Genomic DNA, 13,943 nt, shown 5'->3' with positions numbered 1-13,943 from the left:
TTACTATGAACAACTCTTCTTCTTCTTAATTGGCGCGATAACCGCTTACGCAATTTTAGCCGAGTTTAACAAAGTGCGCCAGTTGGACACTCCAAGTGATGCCAAGTCCTTCTCCACCTGATCTTTCCTACGCAAAGGAGGCCTTCCTCTTCCTCTGCTACCACCAGCTGCTACCGCATCGAATACTTTCAGAGCCGGAGCGTTTGTATCCATTCGGACGACATGACCCAGCCAACGTAGCCGCTGGATCTTTATTCGCTGCGCTATTTCTATGCCGTTGTAAAGCGCATACAGCTCATCTTTCCATTGCCTGCGACATTCGCCGTTGTCAACGTGCAAAGGTCCAAAAATCTTACGCAGAATCTTTCTCTCAAACACTCCAAGCGTCGCTTCATCGGATGTTGTCATCGTCCAAGCTTCTGCGCCATACTTACTATGCACATACTGTCTGTAAAATGTACGAAAGAAAGATTTAAACGTTTAATGGTGAAGTACTATACCTATATGCTCGCTTATGGGGCAAAACTCATCAAGTGTGCATATCTAAAAACTTGTTCGCTTGGATTTGAGCTTCGTGGATGCTCAACTACACTTATACAGTGGCATAACTTGTGAAAAAAGGGAGAGGAAAAATAATGATTGATTGTTGAGATATAGGGGTACAAAATTTAAGTTTTTTTTGTTCAAGTTGTTTTTCTTTGAATTCTAAATTAAGTAATTGTCGAGCTGAAAGCAAACAAAATAAATGCGTTCTGTAAAACTTTTAACGTATTTTGTGCTGAATATTTCAAGAATTTTTTTATGTAAAAAAATTATATTAATATTCATGCATAAAAGGATATACAAACAATTTTTTGAAATAAGAAAAAATAAAATGGCGGAGCTACAGCTGCTCAAACATGGCTCCTTTGAGTCGACAACTAGATAAAAATTAGACCAGATAACATTTTTTCATTAAAATAAGTTGTTCCGCTTTGCAATTACTATTTTTAACGAAAAAGAAATTTTTAATTTGAATTGAAAAAGGAAAAAATTACACTTATTTATGAACAAATTGAACAAAACAGTGTTTTTAGTGATAATTAATGAAAAACTTAAGGTATATGGTAAGGTCAGTATGTTAAAGAATATCCCCGTAAAATTTTAAGTTGATATCTTGATTACTTTTTGAGTTGTTGTATATTCGACAGCGCGAATAAAACCGTATTTTAGGAAAGATACGATTAAAATTTTCGATCTTATTGATCCATTGTTCGACGCTCATTTCTTCACTGACTTTATAAGGGCTTTTTAGACTTTCTATTAATCGTAAAACATTGAAAAGATATTCTTTAAGTTGTAGGTGAATTTTTTAAGCTAACAAAAAAATGAAAATTTGAAAGTGCTGGAGGAGCTGCGCTCCTTAAGAGTGTAAGCGCCAATTATATACATAAAATTATTTTAAAATTTAGCTAAAAAAATTTTAACATACTATTTCTTTAATTGGTTTTAATACAAATCATAAATTTTTTTCTTATCTTAAAGATATTAATTTTTTCTTTGTAATTATGTAAATTTTTTTTTCAGTTTTTATTTTAATATTTTTTTTAATTTCTTAAATTGTTTTGTACCTATTTTATAATTTGTTTTTTATTTTTTTATTTTTTGAATATTATATATTAATATATACTATTTTTTTGTTATTATTCAAATAAATTTTTTAGGTTTTTTGTTTTTAATTTTAATATATGAATTTTTTTGTAAGTTTGTTTTCAAATGAAAGCTTGGAGTTTTCCATATATCGATGGTTTTCGAGAAAAGTGACATAATTCAAAAATACAAAATACTGAGGTGGGTCAGTTTTCTAGATAATTGACGCGCCAATTCGATCACCTGACAAAACGACACTTATGCCATCTCTCAGAATTGCTTCAAGATTCGCTTATGACGCTTTTCCAGATAAAAATATATAAACTCTGTAGTTGATTTTTGTTTTTAACGGCAAAATTCCGAATTTGAGTTAATTTTGAGTTGTGTCGCTTTTCTCGAAAACCATTGATATCTGATACCTAATACGAGTATTTTCAATGTCATCATTGAATTTTTAGCTTTAACGCCACGGCTCGCGTGGTAACTCATCAATGTGTTGTTGCTAGAAAAAAACAAGATGTGTTTTAAATTTATTTATTTTTTGTAGCAACTCTAAATACATTGGTCAATTGCATGCATGCACCGTGCGGTGCTGCTACAGTTTAGTAGAGCAGCTTCGTCAAATTTCATCAAATTCGAAGCGACAAGGTTTTCAGGCGAGTATATTTGATGTGCCTTGACCCATTTTTTGAATTGTTTAGTGGATTTCTTTTAAGAATAAATAATGAAACTTTTAGTTTATTTTGTATAATTTTATCACTTTATTTAACAGAAAGCAAAAATATAAAGGCGGCAGATTTTATGTTGAATTAAAGAACTCGCTACCAACAAATGATCGAGGACTGAGAATACATGCAATTGATGCAAACATGCGAACTGTTTTTTGGCAATTATTTTAATGTTCACGCTTTCTGCCACGATAGTGAACATGTGAGTGCTACTAATTAGGAACTTAACAGATTGTTAAACAGAACATATAAAAAAAGAAAAGAATTTGATGAAGATAAGCACGATGAAACAACATAGAAACAGCTACTGAAATGAGACGAGCGTTGATGAGACAAACAATTGCATATTTTGGTATTAGAAATTTCAAAAAATCGATTTTTTGTTTTTTCGATATTTCGAAAGAATAGTATCTTAAGAATATACTGCGAAATTTTTATGCGGAAATTCCAATATTATAGCTTCTAAAGCCCATTAACTAGGTAGAGAGTGGCCCGCGCGCTCCAGTACCTAACTCTAAACTCAATTATCTCAAAACGACTTTTTCCGGCCTGGTGTTGTCCAAAAAAAAACAAAAAACTATTCAACCGAATCGCCTGAAATTTTAAAATGACGCTTACAATATGAGTGGCTATTGCCTGTACTAGAATCATATTATTATATCAAATATTTTATATTTTTTTGATTAAAAAACTGAAAAATACCCGACTTTAGAGTGCCAAATTGAAAACGGCGCCATTTTGTAAAATTTCTTTATTCTACTACGGGACATAGTTACAGTCATACTGATTAATAATTTTTTTGGTTTTTGTGTTTCACATAAACAGAAGAGCCAATTGGACAACACCACCCAGGTCCAATTTTTCGGGAGGGTCAACTTGAGCGTTATTTTTAACATTATTAAAAGCCTAAAATATGAATTAAAAAAATAAAAAGCCTAAAAGATTGAAATATCACTTTTCATTTTTGAAGTGAAAACTTCTTTAGAATCGTTGGGAGTGATTTGAGAAAAAGTGAAACGGAAATAGCGACCCTCTTGGCTACGAAGCGTTATATTATATGTTGATATAAACGTAGCGACGAACTAAATAACTTTTAGGCCAGCGCCGACAGCATGGCGCGGTAGCCGAGCGACTAGCAATGTGAGCTTCCGATCCAAAATCCTTGGTTCGGATCACAAGAAAAAAAATTTTTTTATACAGTTATTTTTTTTTTTTATGATATGTTTATGAGGAGCTTTTTTTCATGGCAGAAATACACTCGGTGTTTTGCCATTGCCTGCTGAGGGGTGAGCGCTATTAGAAAAATGTTTTTCTTAATTTTGGTGTTTTCACCGAGATTCGAACTGACGTTCTCTCTGTGAATTCTGAATAGTAGTCACGCACCAACCCATTCGGCTACGGCGTTTGTTTAATTTTACTGATGCAAAAATGAGGGAAAATATTTGAATAAAGTTTGCTTACTGTTTACACATTTTCCAAAGGTGACGGAGAACCAAAATCAATAAATAGCATCATGGAATTCATTCACGAAAATTTAATAAAGTATACACCAGAAGTATCGCGGATACGATAAAGTTCCAATGATTTTAAGAGGTGATTTCAACGTAAATTTTGCATTGGACACAGCGGTTCCTTCAATTGACTTTCTCAATACAACATTCAATTTAAAAATGTGTAACAATCGCACTGAATCGACAACACGATCAAAAACAACAATTGACGCGGTATTTCAAAGATATGTTGACAACATCGAAACCAAAGCATTTGTATCATATTTTAGCTATCATAAGCCACTCGTATCATTTGTTGAAATTGAAAACATTGAGGATGAATAATAATAAAATGAAGAAAATAAAATATGAACTTTATATCAATATTATAATGAACCTATAATTATCCCGCCCCTAATGCTGTTTTCGTCTCATTCTCTCTCAGTTTGTTTTACGGAAGGTTTCACTTCTATCGCGTCTAACCGTTAGACTGGTATTTTTTTTATTATTAAAAAAGCTCCTGAAAATACCCTAAATTTTCGAGATCTACATCACTGGGATCACTTAAATCACCAACCCAATCAGAGCCCAAGAGCAACAAATTAGAAGAAAAGATTAATGAGTCAGATACTTGAACATCTGACTGCAAAAAATAAAAACGACTGAGTGGACTTCGATCCAACGATTCTCTCCATGCCCCTTGACTCCATGCCATCAAGGGTCGTACTTGAAAAGAGATACAGTGTAGTGCTGCCACAGACTCAGTTGTGGTCAAACTCAGAAAATGATCCCGGCAAACACTGTTTTCGCATTTTCATAGATAGCTCCAGGACCGAGCACGGCTCTGGCTTTGGGGTCTACGTGGAATCCAGCAGGACAGAACTGCACTTTGCTCTTGGAGTGCATGCATCTGTGTTTCAAGCGGAAGTGTATGCGGTTCAAGAAGCGATGAACTTTGTTGTGGAAAACCGATGGAGAGGCAGATCTATATGTGTCTGCAGCGACAGCCAAGCTGCTCATGGCCTTATTTATCGTAGGAAATGACACCTCAGACTCCTTAGCTAAGATGCGCTCTGAGGCCAACTTCTTTGGCCCAGAGCCCGTTTTGCCACTCCCTTCTACGGCCATCAAAGCCACCGTTAGGAAATGGGTTACTACAACCCACAAGCAAGCTTGGCAGGCCGGGAGAGGCTGCAGATGGACTAAACTTATGCTAACTGCCATATCTGATCGACTGTCGCAAACCCTTCTGTCATTAAGCAGAGGGGAGTGAAGACGGCTGGTTGGACTGATGACGGGCCACTTTCTGTGGGCGAAGCACATGGAAAAGTTGGACATCTCAGACAGTGTACTCTGCCCAGCTTGTGAAGAGGAGGATGAGACGGCGGACCACTGCCTGTGTGTCTGCCCCGCCTTCGCTCGAATCAGGTTTGAGGTCTTTGGCACTGATGTGTTAAGAAGCGACCACCTTGGCTCATAGGCACCACAAGATCTACTCAGATTTCTTCGGAGATCGAGTAGATTTAAAGAAAACTAAAAGAGAATCAATGTGTAGTACAATGGACCTAATTAATGTCTGAGTGCTGCATCTGCTAGTTTTCCCGACAAAAAAAAAGAAGGACTCCAGCAGTGTGTCTGCCACTGTAGGAGTTATGAATGTTGATGCTTTGATATCTTTTGTCATTTAAATATTTGCAGGAAAAATTAACAATCGACGTACCCTCCTGCAATAGCTCAGCATAGATTTAGCTGTCAAAAGGAATTATCATTCTGAATGGTATGAGGGGCCTTTTTATGGTAGGACAGTACATGCACAGGCTCATCTATTTGTATTTAAACATTTCTCACGCGATTAGAATCGTTCAATTGTCCAATTGGCCAAGGTCATGTGTGTATTTTGGGTAATGTCGTAAATTTTTCTGAAAATGGTATATTTATGAGCTAATGAATTTAAGATTTACAAGTATCTGAAGTGAAATATCTGCGGTTTTATATTTTGTTTTTAATTTCTTAGCATAAAATATTTTTGTTTTTAATTTTCGAGAATTTTTTTATCATTTTTTGTTAAATAAAAAAAAATGAGTGGTTCATCCTTAAGTTAAAATAATAGATTAAGTCCTTTAGTAATGCTTTTAGCAATGTTTTTTTCTTTGCTCAATGTTTCCTGAAAAGTAAATATTTCGAGGTTTTCAATAAAATAAAATGTAATTACGAAAATTCTGTGCTGAAAGTGCTAGAATATATCACCACAAAAGAAGTGGGTATTTTTGTTTGAACGTTAAGCGCTTTGAAATCGAACTTCCCCACAGACAAGGTCACTCTGACAATAAATGAGTGAACTGTGTGCTACTCAACAATTAAACGTAAGGTACTAAACATTGATGTAAGGCAATATTTCACAATGAAAGTCTATTAACTTGTTCAACAATTACGAATTTTTAAATATTCACGTTTTTGCGGCATTTTTTAGTCATAAAATTGATGAGTGTATGTCCAAACCATATCAAAATGTCGATCATGGCTGATTAAGGGTTCAATTGACAATTTGCAAAAATTTTGTCAGCAATGAAGAAGTCGATAAAAAAATATTTTCTTAATATATAATCAATGCGAATGAGTTTATCAAAAAGTGGAGATATCTATATAAATGCAGGGCCTCAATACTCCAAAGGAACAGTCTTAAAGTGAACGGGCGCAGCATATCAAGTGAAGAGTTCAAAAAAATTATCCAAGATTTTAAGCATTAAAAAAATTTTCCGAATAAACCAATACAAAATGTTTGCAAAATTTGTACTTCCTGTTTTGGTGGTAGCATCCTGCACCACCGGTTCTCTTGCAAGTAGTCCACCGGATTGGCAGTCCTTTTTGGCTCAACAACAGTTGGTTATGCGCCATATGGTGAACTCAATGAGTGAGACGCGCAGCGCAAGGTCAATCTCCGTGAATTACACTCTCTGCTTCAATTGGTATGGCAGCGACCAGTCTAATATCTTTAAAACCTACAACGTGGAATACGACAACTGCGAATATGAGGCCACTAAATCGAAGCAAACGTTGTCGGAGCAAAACGCCAAAGAGCGCGATGATCTTGTGAATCGTGGTCAAAGCATGTGTGACACGCTTAGCGCTTGTGAGCAGATTGACGATGGCTTGAAATTCTACTCTTGCTACAATAATGCGGTAAGTGCTGCGTGGTAAGGAGAAATATGTAAGTTGAGAGTGAAGGATAAATTGCTATTTGGTGGGAAAGAATGAAAATGAAATAAGTTAAATATTTGAGGAAACTATATACTTATTATGCGAAAAGCGTTTGAATATTCCAGTTTCTAAATCTTGTACGAGCTGTCATTGCAAAAGTCCTTATTGTCGTTCCATGAAACGTTGTAAACTTTTAGTTTACAGAGCCTGGTACTACTATTTGATTGGCTAGTAAAAAAAGTCACCTTAAGCATTCAAAAATGTCTCCCCAGAAGGAGAGGGGGGATCGTTTTAGTGGCCACACCACACGACGCAGTAAACGACGGTCTAAAACAAAAAAAAAAAAATACTAAGGGAGGAAGAATGTATAAGTACATGAATGTTTGTGTGTATTCAACAAAATTCTTTCTTTTAAACTCCAAAAGGAGGGCAGAGTCTGCACGGACATAGGTGCCTCTGTTTTCACCGACGAGTTGAAGACGAAATTTGGAGATAGAGCGGGATTTTTCTAGATCAGCCAGTATTTCAGTCTCCTTTAAACTGCCAAAAAGTAGTTCTATTTTTCAAGTAGAGGTCTTGTTAAAGGGAAACTGCACAATATCTTTCTTGAAAAAGCACAAGGAAGATGGAGTTCTAGCTTATCGTGTGCAATCTTAAAATTATTTTGGCCTCCTCGGGGGTCACCAGTCACTGGGTGGTCGGAACTCATGCGGAGAAGCTTGGACTTTCATAAAACCCCCATTGCAGAAGCTGTGGGAATCCGATAGAGAAAGAGGCTGTTGAAGACTTTTTTGCAAATGTCCGGGTCTGGTTGTTAGGCGCTTGAGGTTCCTTAGTGTGCCTTTCAGGGATAGCCTGAATCAGTTTTCCAAGCTAGATCCTTTTTCCCTCCACCACTACGTCAACAGCACTGAATGGGTGGATAGTTTTTTTTCCTTTAAGTTGTGAAATTTTGCGCAGGTAGAGGTCTACTTTATGGTATCACAAAGACACTGTTGTCCTACTTGAAGTGTACACATTAGGCCGGGTCGATTTGTGGGGAGGCAAACAAATTTTCACAGAGCAATGGGCGATTTTTTTGCCTCCCCACAAAAGACACTAAAAGTTTGACTCAAATTGGGGGACATCAGAATTCGTTTTAGAGGTATGGTTCCTTCGGCAAAGTTTCTTATTTTGATCCCTAAAATACGATTTTCACAGAGCAATGAGCGATTTTTAAATCGACCCGCCCTAGTACACATGGTACTCTTGCCATCTAACCTACCTACCTAAACTCCAAATTGCAGAGATTGCAGAGCTTTCGGTATGGGGAAGCAATCATTACCGAAAATTGTCGATAATTTCGGGATATTTTTATTGTGATCCTGATATTTCGCGAAACGAATTTCGCTTGAATACGAGAAAAGTTCAACAAACCACTTTTTTTGTAAAAATTTAAATTATTTCTTCATGAAATCGCTTTTAAAAAGTTTTTATTGCAACCTTACCCCCATTACAATAAATGTAAAAGCTGCAATCAAGAAGAATCTAGAGAAACAGTTTTTCCCTATCTGTGTGAGTGCCCAAGTACGGTACGACATAGAACGCTGGGGAATCTCGAGGAGAAAATTGACGGCAATTTCCAAGAAGCCAATATATTTTTTGAAAAATAGTCAAAAATGCATCTAATTTGAGGGTTGCAGCCAAATATTGCCGCACAAGTGGCAACTAGATTTTAGAAGAAACTACTTGAAACTCAAACTTTTATCCACTATTTTCCTTCATTAATATTTATTTATCTTTTACTTTCTCTCTTCCTTTTCACGTGCATATAGTCCAGCAATAACACTCAAGAACTGTTTGAAATTTCTGCCGATTCGGAGGCGGTTCTACGTGTTTTGAATATTGAATATCAACGTGTAGAAAATGATTTAACTAATTGCACTGCTGTTGCCCGAGTTGCTTACATCTCCAACTTATCTGCCAGCTCAAATAATCTAGAAAAATGTTTGCAAGGCAACTGGGTGCCAACAACTGAAGAGTCATCAACAGGGGCGCCATCAACTACGACAACCGAAGCTGCAGAAACAACTGTTAATCCAGTAACTGAGAATTTTCCAGAAGAGGATGTTTATCGCCGTAAACGTAATATTATGGGACGTCAATAGGTAGGAAAGCTCGGAAAGCAAAGACGAATGCAAAGTGAAGCTGGACTGGAGTGATAACAAAGAATTTATAATTTACATATAATACAGGAATATTCAAATTAAATATAGTAGCTAAACGAATTTATAATAATTTATTCAAAATAAAGTAATCAGTGAAGAAATAGAAATACAAATTTTGAATAAAAGGTGTTTTGCCTCTGAATGGTAACTAAATGGACGAATTTGATTCTTCGCCCAAGTGGGCCCTCCTTTGGGCAGCCATTTATCCTAACCTAAGTTAAGATGCGATAATTTAGTAGCAAGATTTCCGATCTATCTTTCAAATTTTTTTTAATACATCGAACACAGCTTGTTTTATATTATTTCGGTTATTGTTATACATTTTATGTAATACACTTTACCATATTTACGAGTGATTCCAAGTGATTCAAGCATTTTAAACATTGCCTTTAATTCCTCTAAAAATTGGTTTATTTGTAGACTCCATTAATAAGAAGTAAACGGAAAGAATTGTGAGGAAAATTTAGAATTTTAGAATTTATTCAATCTGTTATTTTTCCCAGTAAACTGAAAATATTTTGAAAAACAGGTAATAATTTTTGAACTTGTTCAATTTGGAAAACATTTTTAGGGTATTTTGAGGTGAAATATCTTCGGTTTTTTTTTTAAATTTTTCCTATAAAATATACTTCTATACTTTGCTTAAAAATTGAAATAATTGTTTTTTAAATTTGTTTAAAAATTAAAGTAAACATTTTTTTTTCTAAAAATTTTAGAAATATTTTTTTTGTGTTATTTTCATGGGAATATTTTTTGTTTGTTATTTTTTGAAAAACACTTTCCTCCGATATTTCTCTTATTTTTGTCGATAAACTGAAACAATTTGGCAAAAATTTAATGATTTCTGATTTGTTCAATATGGAAAACTTTTATAGAGTTTTGTGTAATGAAATATCATCGATGCTTTTTAACATTTTAACAATGAATATAATTTTTTAGTTTTTCGTATACAATGTACTTCAAAAAATTGTTCTTTTCTAAAAAAAAAAATTTGGAATATTTTTTTTTTTGTTATTTTTTCGAAAAAACACCTTCCTCTGATTTTTCACTTATTTTTGTCACTAAACTGGAGAGATGTTGAAAAAATTCGAAGATTTTTGAATTGGAAAAAATGGAGTTTTTTGAAGTGAAATACAATCGACGCTGAAATTTTTTCTAGAATATTTTCAAGGGAAATATATTCGGTTGTTTTTAACATTTTAAGAATTAAATTTTATTTTTTGGTTTCCGTATAAAATAGAGTTTAAACATTTTTTGTTAATTTTGGTGATTTTTTTGTTTTTGTTATTGTATTTTTCAAAAAGCTTTGATTTATCTCTTGTTTCGTCGGTAAACTGAAAAAATTGAAAAAATATTTTATAGTTTTTGAATATTTTTAATTTGGACAATTTTTGTGTAGAGTTTTTTTTTTTGGAAAAAATTACAGAAAAAGTTTTTGTCCTGAAAAATTTTCTTAAAAAACCTGTATTTTTTAAACAATATTTTGTCTTTGAAAGTTAAAAAAATTTAGTAATGTTGAAAAGAAACGAATATAGCTCACCTAAAAAAAACTGTAGCTAAATTTTCTACCTTGAATAAATCTCAAATTTATTAAATTTTTTTTTAATTTTTTGAGTTTCCTTCTTCTTATACATACTCAAGCCTAGGTAGGTGAAATGGTTGAAGTGCATCTGGCACTCCTCAAGTAGTACTAAAGCGCCGTTTTGATACCATTATGAGACCTCCAACAGGCAGATATCTACAGCCAACCAGAGTTGTTGATATAATGGGGAAGTTTGATTGGATTTAGGTTGGCGCATTGCCACAGGCTGTCCAAGAAAGGAGCTCCTAGTGACCTTTGTCTTCTAGCTGCCAAACTGGGACATTTACAGAGGAAATGCTCTACCGTCTCCTTCTCTGAAAGGTCCCCACAGCTTCTGCAATGGGGTTTAAATGGTAACCCTAGCTTTTCCGCGTGTGTGCCGATTATCCAGTGACCGGTTAACACAGCTACGAGTTTGGAAATTGAATTGCGAGGAGTCCAAAGAACTTTCTGAGTCCTTCGTATATCGTATTGGGGCCAAAGGGTTTTCGAAATGGAGCTCCACCTTTTCTGCGCTTTCCTGAGAAATAATTTGTGCAGTTCCCCTTAACAACTGTCAAGGGGATGCCGATGACCGGGTAGGAGGTCATTGAGGCCAATTCAGTCCCCTTCCTGGCAAGCTCATCAGCAATTTCATTTCCCTTCATGTTCCTTTGTCCTAGAACCCAGATCAGAGAAATGTTACCTGCACACCCAAGAGATTTGATCTCTTCTTTACAGGAGTTTAATAATTTCGTTCTTCACCATAGCGTAGTCAGAGCCTTAATCGCTGCTTGGCTATCGGAGAAAATGTTAATATCTCCCTCGCTCCCGCGTTCCTTAAGCATGATGCATGCCTCCAAGATCGCAAAGCCTTTTGTTTGAAAAACACTAGTAGTGTTCGGCAGTTTAAAGGAGATAGATAAATTGGCTGATTTAGAGAAAACCTCTGCTTTGACTCCCGATTCCATCCTGGAAGCTTACAGCACACGAATTTTTAAAGGAATGTCCAATAACTCTTATCGGCCACTCGATGTTGGTTGGTTAACTATGTGTATTTGAAAGGAGGTGTAAGAGAACACGAATTAACCGATACTTATCTTGTATGAAATCGCTTTCTAGGTGGAAATGTATGCACCTCATTCAGCATAATTTTCAAGGATTCAAATTTAAATGGAAGCGAAACGGCTCTTAAGTTAAAATTTATAATATTGTCATAGTGATTCAAAAGTTTTCAGTTTGCTTCACTAATCCAATACAATTTTAAATATGCACTGGTGGTATTAAATTCAACGTTATACCATATGCTGGAATCGGTACAAAAACTATATTTTTTACGTTAAAAAATTAAAATGACAGTTGTCAAGAAGTCCTTGAAAAACTGACCCGTCTTTCAGAATTTACAGAATTTTCTTTACTGCGAAAACCAATAGAACCGAAAATCTCATATAATGAATTAATACAAAAAAATTGTAATGTTTTTGTTTTAACATAAATTTCATTTTTAAAGTTGCCGCAGAAGATTTACGTGATGACGATATCTCTCGACAACAACAAATACATAAGATTCCATTAACATAAGGATAATGTATCAGGTCAGTCCATGAGTTCGGGCGTATTTTACCCATAATTTCACTTTTGTACGATTTTTGCATACAAAAATTATTCGGGGAATATAACGGAACTATTTATATTTTCTTTGATACATTGTGCATTCAACAAGTGATGTTGATTGCGGATAGAAGCGCGTGTTGTTAAAAAATAAAATGGAATCTTCGAACTCGTATAAGAGGCATATTTAGTATTTTTTTATAAAAGTGGTAAAAAAACATTGCAGTTGCAGAAATAAACACTGTTTACGGAGAGGATACCGTGAGTGTAAGGACTGCGCAAAAGTAGTTTTAAAAATTCCGAAATGGTAACTGCGACGTGAAGGATCCCCGCGCGCTAGTCGTCCTGAAGTCCTGAAGCTGAGCCAAATTTGACAGTCGATATGATAGCTCAGAGGTTAAATTCATCGCATGGAATAGTTCACAGGCACCTGGTTCAGTTGGGAAAGGTTTCAAAACTGGGAAAATGGGTTTCACATAGACTTTCCGTCGCCAACCGTCAGCAGAGGGTGAATAGTGAATGTGTGTTCTCAGCTGCTGCAACGGCTTGGAAATGAAGTGTTTTTTGAACCATATTATTACTAGTAATGAAAAATGGGTCCTTTATAATAATCCTATTCGCAAACGCTAATATTTAGATAAAGATGAAATACCAGAGCCGACCTCTAGAGATGGCCTTCACCCCAAGAAGATTCTCCTGTCTATTTGGTGGGATATGACCGGTATTGTTTATTATGAACTTCTGGAACCAAACTAGACGATAACTGCTGATTACTATTCCCATCAGCTATCAAACCTGAATGAGGTACTTAAAAAAATCGAGCGTAATTAGTGAATAGACGCAAAGTTTTGTTTCATCACGACAACGCAAGACTCCATACCGCAAGGCAAACATTAGGCAAGCTGAACGAGCTCGGAGCTAATGCCGCATCCACTATACTCTCCGGATATTGCACCTTGTGATTATCACATTTTCCGTGGATTTCAATTCCATATGAGTAACAAGAACTACTCCTCAAAGCAAGCTTTAAAAAGAGATATCGAAGCGTATTTTGGCTCCAAGGACAAAAAATTTTTTGAGCAGGGAATTAAAAATTTGCCTAAACGTTGTGAAGACATTGTAAATAATGAAGAAAATATATTATTGATTAATAAATACTTTAAACATCTTTTTTATTAATTTTAAAACCACTTTTAAAAAACGCATGAACTTATGGACTGACCGGATATAATCGGAATGTCCTATCGCACCCACCAAATTCACCAAACAGCGGTGCTGCAGTACTTGTCACAGCGGCCCATCGCATCATGTGAAGATATCAAAAATTTGTTTGATTCTAGGATTGCTTCGAGAAATGAATGATTCTCCGACATGATAATCGCATGTTAGCAGAAAGATGAAAAAAGTAATGGCTAACAACGGACATTAATTAAAATAAAACGATTATTTCATTACAAGTAGTTTATTTTTGTGGAAATTTGTTAGTGCACCTAAAGCGAAAAAAAAAAATTAAACATAG

General features: G+C 35.1%; 1 protein-coding gene across 1 annotated transcript; it reads left to right on the top strand.

Annotated features, from left to right (window-relative positions):
- The first annotated feature begins 6,622 nt into the window (after nt 1-6,622).
- LOC129244132 (uncharacterized) lies at nt 6,623-9,192 on the top strand. Its single transcript, XM_054881748.1, has 2 exons — nt 6,623-7,027; nt 8,860-9,192. Exons 1-2 carry the CDS (start codon nt 6,623-6,625, stop codon nt 9,190-9,192), a joined length of 738 nt encoding a protein of 245 aa, XP_054737723.1.
- The last annotated feature ends 4,751 nt before the right edge of the window (nt 9,193-13,943 follow it).

This window comes from Anastrepha obliqua, chromosome 4, assembly GCF_027943255.1.
Source record: "Anastrepha obliqua isolate idAnaObli1 chromosome 4, idAnaObli1_1.0, whole genome shotgun sequence".
NCBI lineage: Eukaryota > Metazoa > Arthropoda > Insecta > Diptera > Tephritidae > Anastrepha > Anastrepha obliqua.
This window is presented reverse-complemented; position numbering and strand designations above follow the sequence as displayed.